General features: G+C 36.8%; 1 protein-coding gene across 1 annotated transcript; it reads right to left on the minus strand.

Annotated features, from left to right (window-relative positions):
* Positions 1-687: 687 nt before the first annotated feature.
* LOC111506991 (microfibril-associated glycoprotein 4) lies at positions 688-16,983 on the minus strand. The gene is made up of 7 exons (XM_023162206.2): positions 16,867-16,983; positions 16,254-16,422; positions 11,162-11,267; positions 9,570-9,676; positions 6,100-6,321; positions 3,444-3,674; positions 688-950 (listed from the first exon to the last, which is right to left on the minus strand). The coding sequence occupies exons 1-7, from the start codon at positions 16,942-16,944 to the stop codon at positions 793-795; spliced, it is 1,071 nt and encodes a 356-aa protein (XP_023017974.2). The 5' UTR covers positions 16,945-16,983; the 3' UTR covers positions 688-792.
* Positions 16,984-19,356: the final 2,373 nt, after the last annotated feature.

The following is a 19,356-nucleotide window of genomic DNA, read 5'->3' on the forward strand; positions in this document are numbered from 1 at the left end:
TGTTATATGGGTCTTGTGTCTACCTCATAGAGATTGATGTTGTTGCGGGATTCATTAGAAAAATATGATAGAACTGATAGTATTTGATGAAAATCAATTATAACATATTCATTAAACACGATTTAATGTGAATGGGTAGGGTGAAAATAATGCTTCACAATTTACGCAACATTGACATTTAATGCTAACGGCTGTTCCGACACATGGTGACATCTTCTTAACGAGTTATGAACTAACTAACTAGTTTAGCACTCGCTCAAAAGATGACACAGTCTGTTGAAACAGTTGTCAGCATTAAATGTTGATTGTAAACTAACTACCTAGTTTAGTACACGCTCAAAAGATGCCAGTGTTCGAAACAGGTGTTAGGTTATAAACCTAGTTTATAACTTGCTCAAAAGATGACGCAGTGTATCGAAACATTGAATGTTAGTGGTGTGTAAGCTGTGAAGTATTATTTTCACCCTACCCATTCAATTAAACTGAATTCACACATATTAGAAGCCGAAACTGTACAACACACTTTATTGTGATATTTCCATTTGGAAGTTTACTAAACCGCGACATATTTTCCGCTCTAGGCTGTACACTTTCAAGCGGAAATCTCACATTGAAGCATGTTTTTTGAATACTTGACTCCTTAGTATTTCAATAGCTCCCAATATAGTTTGCGACCCAGAAAATATATTTGACATACTCATACTATTTATTCAAAGACACATTAGAACACAAACGTTTGGGGAAAAGCATCGGACAGTCCGATCAAATCCGGTGTTTCTATAATAATCAGGCTCATCTAATTAACATCCTGGATTTAGCGTGAGAGTACTCATGGTTTCGAAATGTTTTCCAATGCATTCCTTGGTATTTATACTGGTCAGATAGAACACTATTTCGGTATTTTCCGTTGAGATTACTGATGTGACAATCTTTGTACCACCAAGCTCCACCTGAAATTTGAAAAAAAATAGTGATATATTCTTACTGGCAGAGTTGAAATGAGATGGAACAAATTGTTTGAAGTTTTCGGGTTCAATCGCTGCGGAATGTATATTTATACACCCAACGTTTCGTCTGCTACTGCGGCAGACATCTTACTAATAATGGGACTAGGTGTCGGACGACCGACTGCTCTTGCACCTGATTAGTTTGACCCTTCTTCAATCAGTGGGTTAATTAGTGCGAATCCATGTCTTGTTGATGTTCAAGCTCTCTTCCTTATGGTTGAATTGATTATTACGTTTATGAATTTCTATGGCCTTTCAAATAGCCTCGGATAGTAACCTCCGGTTTTATCAAGAACTTGCGAGCATTCGAGGATGTCATGGCTGCCCTCTGAGAGACTTCATGTAGGGCAGCAAAGTTCTTCCATTGGCCGTTCGGTCCAGTGGCACCATGGAGTGTTTCTGTATGGGTCATGAGGCTCGGTTTTTTTCGGCTTCGTTATATCCGTTACCTAAAAACGCATTCTTCAGATGACACATTTCCCATTGTAGTTCTTCCGGTTAGCGGATATGTCTTGCGCTCTCTATCAAATTCGTAATAACTCATCTTTTCTGTAGCGGACACATCCCTCACAACCCCTCTTTTCATCCGCGACGTAAAAAAGGGGTCATTAAGACTCTGGTAGAGAGGGCAAGAACTGTCTGCGAACCAAAAGGACTACCAAAGACAATTTATCATCTGAAGAATTTCTAGTCTCATTATAAGCACACACGCACCAGGACCTTTTTTAGTTCGCGTATTGCAGCAAGGTAGATCAAGTCGACCGTTGCCGCATAGCTTTTGATAATGACTGCCGCAGTGGCAAACGAAACGTCAGACATAAAAACCGGCAGACCACGGCTAATAAACTCGGAAATATCTAACAGTTTGTTAGACACCGGCCCGGCCATAAAATCCTACAAACTATAATAAAATAGAACAGTTCATTTTCTAATTAAGTTCTCTGATATTGAACTTAAGTGAAACATTTAGTGTTTGGGCAATCCTCAACATAAAGTCATTGATATGGAACTCAATAACTACTCGTATCTTTAGCCAAGGAAGCGGCTGGACTAGTGGCATCTACGGCCTGATGACTTCGACAATTGCGGAACTAGCCAAAAGTAACACCCATACTCAATCTCTAAAGACATGGGATGGAATCAAAGGATGCAGTCTTGCCAGGATCATCCTGAGCGACTATGGGAGGCTGGCGCCGAAGAAATATCTGGCGATGACCAGGAAAAACCTACGGTTAACAGTAGGATTTCTGTGGTCGGTCACACCTCTATGCAGGATGTGTGAACAGGAAGATGAAGCTGTCTTCTGCGAGTGTCCGGAGTTATCGTCAATAAGAGAGTGTGTGTTCGGCGAGTCTTGGCCTACACCTGCCGATATAAAGGGTATGTCTCCAAGAGACCTGTACACCTTCCTGGAAAGGACAGGATGGACGATGATCTGGGAGGACAACTCCTCGGGAGGATGTACAATGGGTCACATGTGGCCTAAGTGCTGTGGGCCTACACTCAGCCTCCCTACTCTACAGACAGACACACAACTACTAGTGAAATCATCTCATAACACGAAACCATACTAGATTCATATGGCAACAACAAATAAATACTCATCAACAACAATGAGTTTTTGAAATGAAAATACTTTTGAATTATTTTTTCTATGCTAATATCAAGTATGGGAAAATGTGTAATTGTAACGTACTAATAGAGTTTACTATAAGATTACTACTAAGTACAGAATGTTTTACAAAAACCGCGACACGTATTTTCACATACAATAACTTCCCCAAGCAAGAATGCTTGAAGAACTGTTTCAATGAAAATTCCACAATGAAGTTTCACTTTATTACAATATTTTTCTCTCAATGAAATTTCATGTCTATTACATATGAGAAAAAGACCACAAGTCTCACCAATGTGACTCAGTAAGGGACTGATGGTGTTCTTCAAACCGATATTTTACTCCCCTGGCTAATACCACGAAGGGCATTGGATTATATCCGACGGTGCAGTGCAGGATTTGTCACTGAAGTCATTCTTTCATATGCTGTTGGCGATACAACTGCCGCAATAGATTTTTAATTAATGGAACACACTGGCAGACCGGTTTCGGGCTGTTTGGCCACTCGCCAGTGCAAGGTTGTGTCCAGCATCAACATAAAGTCGATGATTTCTGTTAATTGAAAAATAGAATTCCTTCAGAGTATCATTCCTCGAACTAGGCTGAAGCGAACAACGAACAACAGGAGTTTGTCATCGCCCCATCTGCCCGTGAACGAGGCAACTGACTCCTGTCGTAAATATTCCAACGCTCTTCGTGGTATTAGCCAGGGTAGTATTAGTTTTCTGATAGGTGTCAGTCCATTAATCTACATTGTAGGTAATTTGAGACTGAACGAATAATCTGCTATTTTTTTGTTCAATTCGTTAATTTTTACTCACTGAATAACACAGCACAATGTTGTCCGTACGTGTCTTGATCGAAGTCTTTTGTTGAGAATTTCATACCAAGGTGGTAAGTTAGTGCGTCTCCAGCATCCCCGGTGCAATCTCTTAACACGCTCAGTGGATACCCTGCCCCTTCAGATCCGATAGCAAATGCTTTATAGTGAGCATGAGCTTTCACATTGTCTCTATCGATGACTTCGACGAGTAACTCTGTAGGTTCCTTTGCTGGAATGACAGAAAAGAACTAGAGAATGAAACAAAATATTGTCAAGCCGTCACCGATGCGTACGCCACTGGTGAAGAACTAAGTATCGTAGGATACTGACCGCATTCGGTAACATCACATTTCCAGTTTGCAATGAATGGGGAATTTTTTATTAAATGCACAATCGAAATTTGAACACAGTTTCAAAGACCCTCTTAATAAAAAACACAGGAATAAAAGTCAGAAATTTATTTTAGTACTGCCAAAAAACGACTTTTTCAAAAAAATTGAAAATACTATATCAATCTGAAGGTTCGTGCTGCTTTTTTGCAACTGAGTTAGTTATATTCAGGTTGATGTTATTGCTTAGTTGTAATTTCAAATCGGATTCCAATTGTAATTTGTTTCTGTACTTGTTTTTGATATATTTGGCTGTTAAAAAAATAAGCTGAATGTTGAAACTTCGTGGGCTACGTAAATTTTATTACCGATTTTTTCATTTTGGTACTCTGGTCCCGAACATATTATTATGTTTTTCCCTGTGGGTTCACCAATAATTGACCACACTGAATAATCAAATTTAACTTTATTTCACTTGGGAAGATTTTAAATCTTCCAATAAATGAAGGTACATCTGATTGTCATTTTTCTGTTTTTCCTGAATATTTACCAGCAAGTCTCTGTCTTTTTCCTGTTTTTCTTGAATTCCTAGTATTAATTCACGATCTTCATTTCTGTGTAATTTTTCTTCCTCCCTCCTTTGTTCATCTTCTTCATTTCGGCGTAATTGTTCTTACTCTCTTCTTCGTACATCTTCCACTTTTTTGCGTTCATCTTCCTCTCTTCTGCGTTTTTCATGCTCCGCTAGGCTCGCTTGCAAAGCCTCGACCATTTTCCTAAGTTCTTCCATCTCGTCGTAATCGATACTCCTTGTTTTCACCATAAGACAGAAAATTTTCAGTCAATTATCCCACTTCTGACACCAATTTTACGTTTTCCCCCACGGGTTCACCAATAATTGACTACACTTAATAATCAAACTTAAACTTTATTTCACTTGAAATACAACGAAAACTTCAACTAAAAATTTCAACTATTATTTTAATGTCTATCGCCTTACTAGATCACTTCACGTACCGCACTGTAACGTCCATTTGACTGTCTCGATATGCCCGCCGCTAGCGTTTAAATATCGTAATCGAACATCGTAGAATTTTCGCCGAAGTTCTTGCTGCTTCTTCAGCGACAGGGAACATTGGGCACTTCCGCGCTCTTAGCTACGTCACGTTTGGTTTGTGGTTACCAGTGGCGGCCGGCGTTACTTTCTTTCGAGCATGATCTACAACAATATAATCAGTTTCAGCTGTTTGGCATGTTTTTTAGTTTATTAGTGAGACGCATGAAATCACACGTTTTTCCGTTGTCAAGTCGATGCTATTCGAAACGTCTGTGTTGAAAGGGTCTACTAACCAGTTTTTATTTCTGTCGAGTTCTGGAGAATAATTCAGAAAAGTAGATCCCAAACCATGGAGGTGTCTAATCATTTCGGTTTCTACCTGCGTTGTTAACATTTCCTCACCAGAGGATTTACGCTACCAGTGTAGAAATTAATGTATACTGGGTAATTATTTTTATATTTCTATATGATACATGCTATCCCCTAGGTTAAGTTGTAAAACAACCTCGGCAAAATTTCACCCTTTCATTGATTTTTGTATCTACTTTTTCTTAATGTCAATGAATAAAGCCCATTTATTATTATTATTATAATAGGTTTTTCAATTGTACGAGTGATCCAGAGGTCAAGCTTTCTTATCACAGTTTCTATTTTATTTTCAACTTAGAAGATGTTGTTATCTCTTCCTTATAGACGTAAGTTAAGTTTGTTAAGGGCACTGACGATATCAGCCAGCACGTAAGAGACTTGCTGACCTTCGTTTATTAATTTAAATGTCTATAGATAAAACATGCGGACCCCCAGAGATCCGCTTATCACAGGATAAGAACCACTGCATTAAAAAACTAGGTGGATCTTTTACCACAGCCATTGAGAAACATCACTGGTGGAAGGAGCAAGTTTGTCATCATGCTGGAACCATAAGTTATGACATACTTGAAAGATGCATAGAAACCCTGGTGTTGTAACCGATTCTCTTTTGTTTTGTCCAAAACATTTGAAGCGAGAAATGAAATTTAACCAACTTTGCACACATGTTGCTAGATGGAGCAAGAATCGCAAGCTTGACATTGTCAAGTATCACTTTTCAGTTTACTCAGTGTTGTAGGTCGACAGTTTTTGACGAAATATTTTACAAGGAAAAGGGGCCCAAGTGCTAACACCAAGGATATCACCAATTCCATGTTGTCTTAATACACCCCCGATTATTTTCATGAAAGTTCGCCGATGAAATGGACAATTTCAACCTGTGCCCTGTTATTTCTCACCTGTCGATAGATATATATTCTCGAGCCCCAGCCAAAACTCTCCGTTGAGGTTTCCAAATCCAAATTTATACTCCCGCCAACCTAAATAAAAGTCCTGAGAACCATCGAACCGCTTTTGTATGTGCGTCCAACCCCCACCCATAGTTTCCATGTCACACAAAACCATTAATGGTTCTTGGGACATATTCGGCTGAATTTCGTATATTCCAGAAACGTTGTTTCCTGAAAATATGAGAAAAGAAATATATGGGTTTGTGAAAGACAACAAAACAAAGTCGGAGAAGGTGGAAGCTGCCCAAAAATATTTTTTTTATCACTTGCCATAGAGATCATTTTCAATTTGTCGTTTCGGAAAAAGTAGCAACTGAAATCAAACCAAAAAACTTCATCCAAACTGTAATGTATTAAAACTATTCATTACCTGTTGAAAATTCTCTATCTACGCCTATGTTTAATTTATGATTTTTTATAGTTATTGAGGAATGTATATTTTAGGTTTTACTTTACTACCAGAGAATTTTCATTCCACGACGGGATTCAGTCTATTTGTATATAGTGTGTAATATAGTGGTGCGATGACAGCAATCAGTGTTTCATTATTCCTTTTGAACATTACACAAACATTCTTGCTTATAACATATACTTCTATGATCATTTCCCAAAGATATAATTTTTTCCGTGTTAGGAATCACACGTTAAAAGGTAAGACCTCGTTAATCCTTAGCTCGCACAAGTTTCGACTTCTGAGGGTTGTCGTTCGTAGGGGTGCGACAGCTGGTTAACGAAAAAACAGATTTTAAACAGATTTTAAACAGATTTTTTTTGGTTGATGTTGAAGCCATTGAGTACTGCATACTTATAAAGAAAACTCGAAACATTGATGAACGCAATACTAACATCAAGACTGGTCTGGTATGATAAGAGCCTGGAAACAAAAAATCACGAAAAAGTTCATGAGTTCAATATTTCGTAAGTATTTGACAGTATTTCTTCTGCATGTCTTTGATGCCTTTGACAGATTAAACCACTTGGCAGTTACATCTGTCCATTCTTCTGTTACATCAACTTCAAATGGCGATTTAAGAAACGGATAGCTTGTCCATCTCTGAAAAGTTTTGGAATCTTGTAGCAAATTCGTTCCTGTGATCAGCCAGAAATTTTATAAACACTGCAATTTCTTCTTCAGAGTTCTTTTTATATTCAAGAATTGTCGGAAAATGAATAAATTCTTGGGAAAGAAAGTTTTTGGCTTTCTACTACTCCATCTTGATACAAAAAAAGATGTGGGAATCTTCCAAAGAAAGGAGGGAAGTAATCAATTTGAAAATAAGTAAATCTATACATGGATGTGTAGATCATGCAAATAAGTAATTTTCAGACACAAACTGGAAGAAAGTCCTCATGAAATAGCTACTTCCATACTTTCATATAAACATTGAAAGAACACGAAAGAACAAAATTCCTTCGAAACAAATACTTTTATATGAACACTGAATTATAAAGAAAATACTTTTCTCTACTCAGTTTTTATTCCAAACATTCGTTATGGAATAAAATCAGATATCATTCACAGGAGTTCTACTTTAAATAAATGGTAACAAATTGCACTCACATGGAACACTGTCATCCTCTATGGTATATATACATCGATGTTTCGCCGTAAGACACTTGCCTTAAGGCTCTTCAGTACCAAATTGAATAATATTATAGAAAATACACACAAATCATTCATGAATTACGATTTTTAATGTCACGGAATACGCTTGATCTGCTTATATCATCGATGACATCGTAATGACATTCATTCAACCTACTTGATTCAATCCCAGCCAAGAGGAATCTTATTTGAATTGAAGGGGAGTGATTAATTTTGGAAAAGAAAGTTTTTGGCTTTCTACTACTTGATCTTGATACAAAAAAAAGATGTGGGAATCTTCCAAAGAAAGGAAGTAATATATTTGAAAATAAGTGAATCTATACACGGATGTGTATATCATGCAAAGAAGTTACTTTCAGACACAAACTGGAAGAAAGTCCTCCTGAAACAGCTGCTGTCAAATAAACATTGAAATACACGAAAGAAAAAAAATTCTGTTTTGCGTTTCTATATTTTGCAAGAAGGAGGTTACTTCTTTTATCTGCCCAGAAACGTTCAATGCTAGCTTAATCTTTACTTAGCAGTAAGTCAGAATACGTTGAATCAGAAAGAAACTCCTTGAAATGTCGGTGCTGAAGAGCAGAATGAGATCTCATAAAATTAATCAACTTGATCAAGCTGTCCATCACTTCTTTCAGTCTAGCAATAAGTTTTCCACAAAGGGCTGCCTGGTGAATTGTGAACTGATATGACACTAGACCCGAGTTTGTATCCCTGGTTCTCTTTATTACACCTTTTTCTCTGCTAATCATTGCTGGGGCTCCGTTAGTTGAAAGCGACACCATTTTATCATAACTAATGTTAGATTTAGTAATAAACTCAAAAATAACCTTGAATAAATCTCCTCGAGTGTAACCTTTCAACGGCGATATTGCTAGCAACTCTTTTCAAAAAATCTGACACTCAATATCAAGAAATCTTACGAAAATGTTCATCATCAACGATGTCACATGTTTCATCAAGTGCTATGGCGTAGCAAAGTACCTTTTGCAGGAGTTCAAGAAGAGTGTTTTTAATATCAGCAGCTAAAATTTCCGTTTTTCGTGTATTACTTCTCGCTGATAATTGAATACTTTTAAATGCAGCGACATCATGTTTTATTCTTCAAAAAGTGCCGTGACTACTTCCAACATACATTCCTTCACCATCTCAGAATCTGAAAACGGTTTCTGTTGTTTATTAAGCGTCCAGTACACACAGAACGCTGTTTCTGTGGATTTTTCTTGCTCGCTCATGCAACGAACTAGTAATTTCGTGCTTTTTTGTAAGAACTGAGATATGCATGAAGTTTTTCGTAGTGTTGGTACAAATTGCCACTCTCAATAATAGCGACAGTTTTATTGCATATAAGGCACACTGGAACCGCTTATTGAGGCCTATCAGGCACCGTAATGGAATATTATCAAATTCTACAGACTCAACTCTTGGAGTGCCTCAAGGTTCTGTTCTAGGGCTACTGTTACTACCTAACTTCATGAAAGAACTGAAAAAACTGGCGGACGGGAATATATTAACTATACACTGGGTGCCAACACACTGAGGTACCATAAGAAATGAAAAGGCTGATGGAAAATGAGTCTAAAACACTGGAAAAACACACGGATGAATTTTAATGAAGAGACCAACCGAGAAGGGAACTGAAGAATTGCTTTAACAATGTTGGAGTCGGCTCAGAACAATTATGTCTGGCGGAATATGACATCCATCCACGTACAAACTAATACAGGGAACAAGATCATCAGAACGGGTGACAAGGAGGGGACATTTAAAATAAATGGAAGTTATAATACAGTTTTCCAAATATTCATCTTACCTTTCGTTTGTACCTCCTTGCAGCTTTTTGGAAGGGGTTTTTCAGTTTTATGTTGATAACAAAAAGGAGACTTATTAACTCCTACTGAAAATTTGCATTCTGATGACCTGAAATTCAAAATAACGTAATAAAGAAAAAATTCGAAAATGGTTCACTCAAGGTCTGGTTACTTGCTGATGAGCAGAGTTGAATCCGATAATCGCTACACCATATCAATGCGTTATTATCCACTAGTACTAGAGTTCTATGCCAACACCAAACCGTTATTTTTAACACCTCGACACGTGTTTCAATCACCAAGTCATCCTCTTCAAGAGGAAGATTGAACTTTCTTTAATCTTCCTGTTAAAGAGGATCACTTGGACTTCTTCTCTAACGCCAAACCATTATTTTTTTCACCAATCACCAAGTGATTGAAACACGTGTCCAGGTGTAAAAAACAATGGTTTGGTGTTAGAGAAGAAGATAAATCTTCCTTGAATCTTTCTCTTGAAGATGATCAATTGGTGATTGGAATACGTGTCGAAGGTTTGAAAATAACGGTTTGGTGTTAGAGAAGATTAAACTTCTTCTAATCTCCCTTTTGAAGATCACTTGGTGATTGAAACACGTGTCGGGGGGTTGAAAATAACGATTTGGTATTGGGATTGAACTCCATTAAAACTTTGAATCTTCCTCTTGAAAATGATCAATTGGTGATTGAAATACGTGTCAAAGGTTTGAAAATAACGGTTTGGTGTTAGAGAAGAAGATTAAACTTCCTTTAATCTCTCTCTAGAAGAGGATAACTTGGTGATTGAAACATGTGTCGAGGAGTTAAAAATGATGGTTTGGTGTTAGAGAAGAAGATGAAACTCCCTTTAATCTCCCTCTTGAAGAGGATCATTTGGTGATAGACACACGTGTCGAGGGGTTGAGAATAATGGTTTGCTGTTGGAATTAAACTCCATCAAAACTTTTATTCTTCCTCTTGAAGATAATCAATTGGTTATCGAAACACGTGTCGAGGTGTTGAAATTAACGGTTTGGTGTTAGAAAAGAAGATTGAACTTCCTTTAATCTCCCTCTAGAAGAAAATAACTTGGTGATTGAAATGCTTGTAGAGAAGTTAAAAATAACGGTTTGGTGTTAGAGAAGATTAAACTTCCTTTAATCTCCCTCTTGAAGAGGATCACTTGGTGATCGAAACACGTGTCGAGTGGTTAAAAATAACGGTTTGGTGTTACAAAAGAAGATTGAACTTCCTTTAATCTTCCACTAGAAGAGGATAACTTGGTGATTGAAACACGTGTTGAGGAGTTAAAAATAACGATTTGGTGTTGGAGAAGATCAAACTTCGTTTAATCTCTTGAAGAGGATCAGTTGGTGATTGAAACACGTGTCCAGGGGTTAAAAATAACGATTTGGTGTTAGTAAAATTAGTAACAGTAGTAACAATAGTAACAAATACTAACAATTTTCGAAAGCTGATATCATTTTTGTATCACAATTTTGGAAAGTTTCCAGTATATCAATGACCAACATAAGAGTTTCCAATAACCAATGTGTAACTCTAAAACAACCAGAGATTCGACATAATCTGAAGTACTTACTTTTGTGAAGACATTAAATTTTCTATTTTCTCCATTAACGAACCGTCATCATTTCGTATCTGGCTCTCGACGAGGCATTTATTTCCTTGTTCTGAGATTGAAAGTGCTGTTGAAATATCAAACAGTTTAATAAATGTTGTTCTCAATCGACACTTATGCAGTGGAGAACTGAAGGGACTATACAATGAAAAATAGATTGAATGTAGGATAAAGAAAATAACCTTTGACACTTTCTATGTTTCTTACCACTTCTATTTGTAACTAATAGTCTAGGATCCCGCTGCAGCATCACTACCTCCATAGCGTAGTTAACCAAACTCAGATTTTTACATACAATTGTGAATAGGAGAATATATTTACGACAGGGTGCCAGTCAAAATGTGGCCGCAAATATTTTGAATTAAAAAAAGAAATTGTGCTTCGAACCACACGACTGAAGTAAAACTTCTTCAGCTCTATCTATGGGTATATATGTACTTACAATGGCTATATGGGGGAAACCAAATAAAGTATGAGAAATCTGAAAACAAATTTCATAATAATTAAGTGTATATGAAATAAAAAAAATTGGAACTAACGGAGAATTATCTTCAAAATCAATTTTTCATTGTCAAACAAAACTGAAAAATTTCAGATAAATTTCCAGCTAGGTTAGGTGTACCACAAAGATCGAATCTAGGTCCACTTCTGTTCATAATTTTCATCAATGATTTACCTTCAATTTTGAAATATATAGATTATCTTCTTTTTGCTGATATCACAGCAAAAGGATATTAATAACACTCCAGATTGGAGTTTGAAGAATAAATGTAAGAATTGTATTATTTTGTCGCAACTCAGTATTCGCTTTGCTCATCACGAGGGGATTTATCGCAGTTTCAACCAACCCTCTTTCATCAAAATAATGAAAGAACTCATTTAAAACTGAATGAAGTATTCATTATGATGAAAATGAAAAAATTACGCTGAGGGTAGTTATTAAAACAGCAGGAACGATGAATAGGAGATGTGCTGCATCCTTAAAATGCTCTGGAACCGTTTCTGAAGAGTGATCGATGAATATTGAATGAATTTCTCAATACTTTCTGTTGATCTCGATCTCCCTCAATAATAAAAATTCATATGCTGAGGTTGCAACTTTCCTCTGGTCACCTTACTAAGGTGAAATGCTTAATACGCATCCGTGCAACTTTGCGTATTTGGAGATGATACATTCTTAAAAAACTGCAGCTGCATGAACAGGTGTTTGAGTTTGGTGATTAAGTAGATAACATTCTTGTTCTTGTTCATCTTTAAAAGCTCGTCATGAACAATACTTGTAAAATGCTATTCATGTAGCTAGTGTTTCCTAAATTATCCAATCGCAAGATTTTCAGGACAACTGTCTACTGATTAATTAGGAAGAACATGCTTCAGAACAATTTCTCAAGCTGTAATCGATCTTTTCAAGTGATGAATGGTTTCGTAGAGGGATTGACCCAGCTCTTACTCCATGAAGTATTTCAGTAGCTTGAGTTTTGATAATAAAAATATTGACGGCCACTTTTTGACTGGCAACCTGTCATAAATGTTTTTTCCTATTCAAAAATGTATGTAAAATTTGAGTTTGATTAACTACGCTATGAACGTAGTGATTTTGCGGCAGGATACTGTACTATGATGTTACTGCAGGACATTTTCAAACTCATAAAACATAGAAAGTTTCGATTCTCTTTCACCTCTACTCTCTACTACCAGGTAGTAACGGCTACATCCATCAATTTATTAAAATAACCTTTGTCTGATTTCTACTAAGTTATTTTCTTCATCCTATATTCAATATGAATTTCTACAGAATAAATGAGTCATCTATCGAGCAAGACAATATGTTTATTAAGTTTTCGGAAAAACATGAATTCTTTAGTGGGTCAACACTCATATTTTAAACCTGATAATAAAAAACAGTAATTTTTCATCAGAAATCACTTTATTGTTTTTCAAAACATATTTTTTTATGAACTGAAAGGGGTATATTTTTATGAGAGACTAATTTTGAAAAAAAAGGTTTTGGTTTTTCACTTCTCCATCTCTTATTCCGAAATATCGAATGTTCGCCATTGAGGATGACAGTGTTCCATCCTAAGAGGAATTTTACCTCTTTCAAATACTATATTGTGTAGCAGTCCCGTGAATAATGTCACGACTAAAGACAAAAGAGATCCACCATCAGCAGCAGGGGTATAGGTTGGGTTAGGTTAAGTCCGAAGTGAGTGGGTCTATTCGACCGCAACTCGCAAGAGTTTATTGTGGCCCAGCATCTTAACAGAGCCGATTAGTTTGTATGGTGGGCCATATGGTAAGAGTACGACTCTGACGATCTCTAAAAACCTGATTCGATCCCCAGCGGGGCAGGCACAAAGTATGTGCTCTGCTGTTTCATCATTTTCAAAGCAGAGGCAACACACACTGTCTTCCGACAGTCCAAGTCTCTGCATATGATGATTCAAATCACAGTGGCCTGTTAGAAGGCCTGTTAGACATCGTAGTTCATCCCTAGAGTAGTTTAACAATGCAATTGTTTTGGTATCAAGCTTCGAAGGATGAACAAGCGACTTGGAGTGAGCCAATTTTGGAAGATTCTGCCAGAAGTCCATAAATCTTCTTGCCATCCAGGAGTTCAATCTTTGCGATGCCAATGACAGGTTCTGGTCAGATGAAGCTGCTTACAGCATCCTCCTTTGCAGCTTCATTGCCTTCCAGGCCAGCATGAGCAGGAATACAGACCACAGACAATCTGTTAAATCTTTCTATCGGGGAGAATCGTTTTTGGCAATTTGCTACCAATTTAGACGTTGCTCGGTAGGAGCCAATGGCTTCCAATGCCGGACTATTCGAGAATATTTTTATTGACTTGTGTGTGAGGTGGGATTCTTCCAATCTCCTCGCACATAATTCAATAGCGTAAATTTCCGCTTGAAATTTAGTCGATAGGTTTCTAGGCAAGTTGATATCTCTGTCCAGGATCTGCGACTGAAAACACCTGCACGGGAACCGGAAGGTGTTTTTGATCCATCCGTGAACCAACAACTATCTGCTCTTAATATTTTCTTCTTCCGGAGAATCCAGTCCTCTATACTCGGGAACAGAGGTATATCGCATACCGTGCACTCGTGTAAGGTATATATCGGAACCACCATAAGATACGCGGGAACGAGACTGAAGTAGCATGAAAGAAACTGCAGACTAGGCCAAACGGACAAGTCGGCTGTGGCGGAGAAAGCACTCAGTGAAGGAAACTACAGGATTCGTTTTGAAAATACAAAATTCGTTGCCCAATATCATAGTCGACTGGTTCGGGAGGCAATATAAACTCACAAACACACGGATAATTTGAACAGAAAAGAAGAAGCTGTGAAACTCAACCGAATGTGGGATCCCATTCTAAGCAGTTCAAGAATAACCAACAACATGACGACAGGCACGAAAGGGTCAACGAACATTATTGATAATTTACCCAATTGAGATACATGTATTAGCACACCAAATTACCCAGAGATTTTAAAAGAAGCTAGCCACTTGCGCCAGCGGAACGTCAAGAAGAAATCCAAAATTGACAGCCTTCAAACTGGAATAAAAATAAGGAGAACAGTTAAAGAACAGTTGAAGACTGAAGTATGATACTCGACTTTTTACAGAGAGACATACATAAATTTAAAATTTTCAATTTCCAGAAGGAACATAATAAAGTCAATCTCCTGGAAGGCATGAAATTTATAGAATTGAACAATTCGTCATATCTGAATGATCATATTTGAATGATATGCCTCTGCATGATTTGTTCTTATCGGTAAATCACACATAGAATGAATTACTATGTAACATCTCTGATTTTAGTAGTATGTAAGTAGTAGCTAGAACACCAAACATGGAACAGGAGCTGGAATATACCAAGCGGATAGAAATTTAAACTACAGTTATCCGCTAGGACTATACACATTCGTCTTTCAGGCGGAAGTGTATGATATCTTGCAGTGTGTAAGGCTTATTGAATTGAGACCTCTAAGAAATGAGTGGATCAATATTTTAACAGATAGCAAGAGCGCGCTAGGGACTCTGACAAACCCGAAGGTGACATCAAAACTGGTATGGAAAAGCCATGAAGAACTGAATGAACTTGCAAACAGGAACAAATTAACTTTGTACTGGGTACCAGGGCATTTGGGAATCACAGGTAAAGATAAATCTGATGAATGCGCTAGACACGGATCATGGTCTGTGGGTACCAAAATCATTGCTACGAAATCAGATTAGGACATAGACCTATAAGAAGCACACAGAGTACTCAACAAAAGTTCCTGGCAACAAAAACAGTAGAACGTTCATTAGGGAACCGTCCGAGAAAAGAACCGCTGTACAACGGAGACCTTAGCTGCAGATTATGCAACAAAGGGATAGAAACCACTCTACATATTTTATGCGAATGTGAGGCACTGAATCACAGGAGGCAGGCAATATATGGACGTACGAAATAACGTCCAGAAGAATATGACGAACATCCAACACGGAACCTGTACAAACCAGTACAGGGAACGAGACTGATGAAATTGGTGTCATGTTTTCTGGAGACTTGGACTAAATGGACATGTCAGACAGCTCCAAAGGGACTAAAAAAAGTAGTAGCTATTATTGTAGAGTACAAAGTGATTGTGAATTATAAGTAACTCATTATTTCTCACGAATAAATTAATTTTTTCTCTGAAACACAATTTTCAACAACATCCATTGGGCTCAAATGGAGGTTCTGAACAAGGTTATGGTCGAAAACATCAAACTTTTGAATTGCAACATCAGATGACGCCAAACAACACCGAGTGTTGTTAAATTTTGGAATATAAATAGTGGCATATGTATTGAAATTGGACCCCCGTGAAAAAATTGGAGTGTTTTTGAAATTTTATGATCAATGTTTCTGAATTGAAGATACTGTACAGTTAATAAAAAGATCCTAACACCTTTTTCCAGTCCACATCTACATGAATCATTACTAGGATGTTCTGAAAACTCAATCAAAGCTTTTGTAACATTTATCAAAATCCTGTGAGAAAACAAATACCTTTATCTGGTTGAATTTGGGATTCGATTAGGTCTCGTAGATTTGGATGTAGATCTTCATAACCTCCTCTCAAGTGGATGTCTAATAATTTACTGAACTTGAATTCATCGGAATCCTTTGAATGCAGATCCAGACCATCAACAGCTTTCTCATGATTTTTTGCGATGCTCTGAAATATTTGAACAAGAGAAATATGTTACTGTCATTTGTGATGAAACTGTGCCAAAAATAACAATAATTATTGGGAGATTCAACAAAAGGGTGGTTTGATGTATTGGCTACAATGATTATACCAATACTTCACAAAATTTACAAAATAACAATGATAGTCATAAAACTTCTTTGAAGTCGAACAGATTTTTGAATTAATGAAGAACTTTCCGAAATATCTATAAATCATTTGAATTCAAACAAAAATAAATGGAACAGAATTCGAAGGTCTTCTTGATGCTTCTATATGAACCAGAAACTACCTGCTCTTCGTTCGCACGGATCTCCAGGAGGAAGAGAAATAGAAAGTTAACAAAATTCTTCAAGTTTCATAGCTGTTTCTGGAAATATTTTCTTAGAAAGTTTATCACACGCGGTTTACATTCTGAGATGGAAAAATTACCTGTATGTCTGTTTCATTCAAGAGTCTAGCGGTGAGAGCACTCAAAATGCAATTGAAAATTAGGATGGAAAGCAACATGTTGTTGTTGAACGTCAAACTGAGGTTTTCCAGAACAACTCTGATATTTATATGGAGAGCTTCGAAGATATCACACCATATATTTATGGCGATTCACCACAAAGTTTACATTTACAGTTATTTGCTCTCATGTTTTTGTTTGTTGAGAAGGAAACAAATAACTATATCAACTGGAAAACCAAAGAGTCCTTCAAGCTATTCAAAGCTAAAGTTCAAACTCCTCCTTCAGGAATGTGAACAGATCGTCAATACAGGGTTTCTTTTCAATGTTCCATTATCCCAAGTTCCCCTTTCGTTTTCCAAAAATCAACACGACCGATTATCTCATTTGTGGAATGATTTTTGAGGTCAGTTGGCAAGAGTAGGATTTTGTCAAATGTTGAAAATTCTCTACAGCCAGCTTGGACTGTGTGTTCTCCTACCAGGGCCCGAATTTCCTTGTGAAGGATGATCCACTTCCAGGTTGACAGACCATGGTTTATTTTCCTCAGCCTAGTAAGAACCTGATTAACGTGCTGAGCAGTTCTTTTGGAACTCATTCCAATTGTGATGCTCATGCGACGGTTTTTTAATCAAATTTTTGAAATTTTGGAATGAACTTCGCTGCTACACTTACCTTAACACTATGTACATACCAATATATAACAATAAGAACAAACAAGAACCTATTGAAGTATTTAATCCCAAAAGAGTGAGTATATTAAATTATATCGTTATCAATCTTACATTCCATACGTACTACATCTTGAGTAGATATATACATATCAGAGTTGTTCTGGAAAACCTCAGTTTGACGTTCAACAACAACATATTGCTTTCCATCCTAATTTTCAATTGCATTTTGAGTGCTCTCTCCGCTAGACTCTTGAATGAAACAGGCATACAGGTAATTTTTGCATCTCAGAACTTTCTACTATGTAATGTAAACCACGTGTGATAAACTTTCTAAGAAAATATTTCCAAAAACAGCTATGAAACTTAAAGAATTTTGTTAACTTTCTATTTCTATTTCTCTTCCTCCTGGAGATCCGTCCAGGATGAAGAGCAGGTAATTTCTGGTTCATAGAAGCATCAAGAAAATCTTCGAATTGTTCCATTTATTTTTGTTTGAATTCAAATGATTCATTGAAATTTCGGAAAGTTCTTCATTAATTCAAAAATCTGTTCGACTTCAAAGAAGTCTTATAACTATCATTGTTATTTTGTAAATTTTGTGAAGTATTGGTATAATCATTGTAGCCAGTACATCAAACTACCCTTTTGTTGAATCTTCCAATAATTATTGTTATTTTTGTCACAGTTTCATCACAAATGACAGTAACGTATTTCTCTTGCTCAAATATTGCAGAGCATCGCAAAAAATCATGAGAAAGCTGTTGATGGTCTGGATCTGCATACATCTTGAGTGGACAACTAAACTAAATAAAATTGAAAGAAATAAGGGATTATAGGAGACGAGACGAGAGCCAACTAGAATCTCCCAACGTAGATAACAAAAAAACTTGACTAGTGAATTAACTTTGCATTTTAAATTTAGGAAAATGTTGATTATCGCCAAATATGTACTTCACCTTTAGCCGGGATTCAACTCAATTGAGATGAACTTGCTCATAGCAGAGGTTGACATTTTTTTTAACTAGTTCATATTGAATAATATATTTTAAGCCCAGGGAGCCAGACTTGATGACTTCCTTTTTGTAATCTTTGTTTATTCCCACGAAGGCTCGTAGACGTGCACGCTCAAGTCGAAACACACGACATAATACTGAAAATATTCATAGAAAAACTATTTTTCATAAGAAAAGTGAGTGGTTCTTCAATTTCGGGAGAGTTTTTCATCGATACACATATTTTTCAACTACTCACATATGATTTCAATAAACTATCGACCATTTCTGAAGTCTGTAGGTACTATTCGCATTTGCTTCATTCTACCTTCAGATAAAAATACCATCTGAAATCTAAAGATTTCAGATATCTCTACTTCTTTATATTTTTTTCTCTCGATATCCCAGCTAAAAAACAATTACAACACATCATGTTGTTCGAGAAAATTGTAACGAATTCAGGTCTGCAGTCGTCGTACGTCCCACGTCTTCTATTTTCGTGACGGAAAACAAAACACCACGCGCAATTTTCATTCAATAGAATACAAACGATGAAACCTCTTACGTCAACGAGCCGATGTAAACAATTTGTATGGAATTATTCTAACCACGCAAAACTCGCACTAAGATCTGTGTGATTTATTCGAAGTTTGACAGACACCCAATATATATTAACTTGCCCTCAGTAACGGAGTAGTTGCAAATTCGGAAAGGGTGGGAATTTACATGTAACCCACTTCATCTTGAGACAGTAGGTTTATATGAACTCTTTTCCCCATTGATATACGAAACATGGTTTCAAATG

This window comes from Leptinotarsa decemlineata, unplaced genomic scaffold (assembly GCF_025532065.1).
Source record: "Leptinotarsa decemlineata unplaced genomic scaffold, Ldec_3_MD MMD2_tig00001719_RagTag_RagTag, whole genome shotgun sequence".
NCBI classification, from domain to species: Eukaryota; Metazoa; Arthropoda; class Insecta; order Coleoptera; family Chrysomelidae; genus Leptinotarsa; species Leptinotarsa decemlineata.

Bases quoted from the DNA above. Each gene is read 5' to 3' on its own strand.
- LOC111506991 (XM_023162206.2), bottom strand. From the start codon at position 16,944: ATGTTGCTTTCCATCCTAATTTTCAATTGCATTTTGAGTGCTCTCACC. The intron at 16,423-16,866 runs GTAATTTTTCCA...CAAATATTTCAG, and splicing joins TGAATGAAACAGACATACAG to AGCATCGCAAAAAATCATGA. The intron at 951-3,443 runs GTGAGTAAAAAT...TTCAAATTTCAG, and splicing joins ACATTGTGCTGTGTTATTCA to GTGGAGCTTGGTGGTACAAA.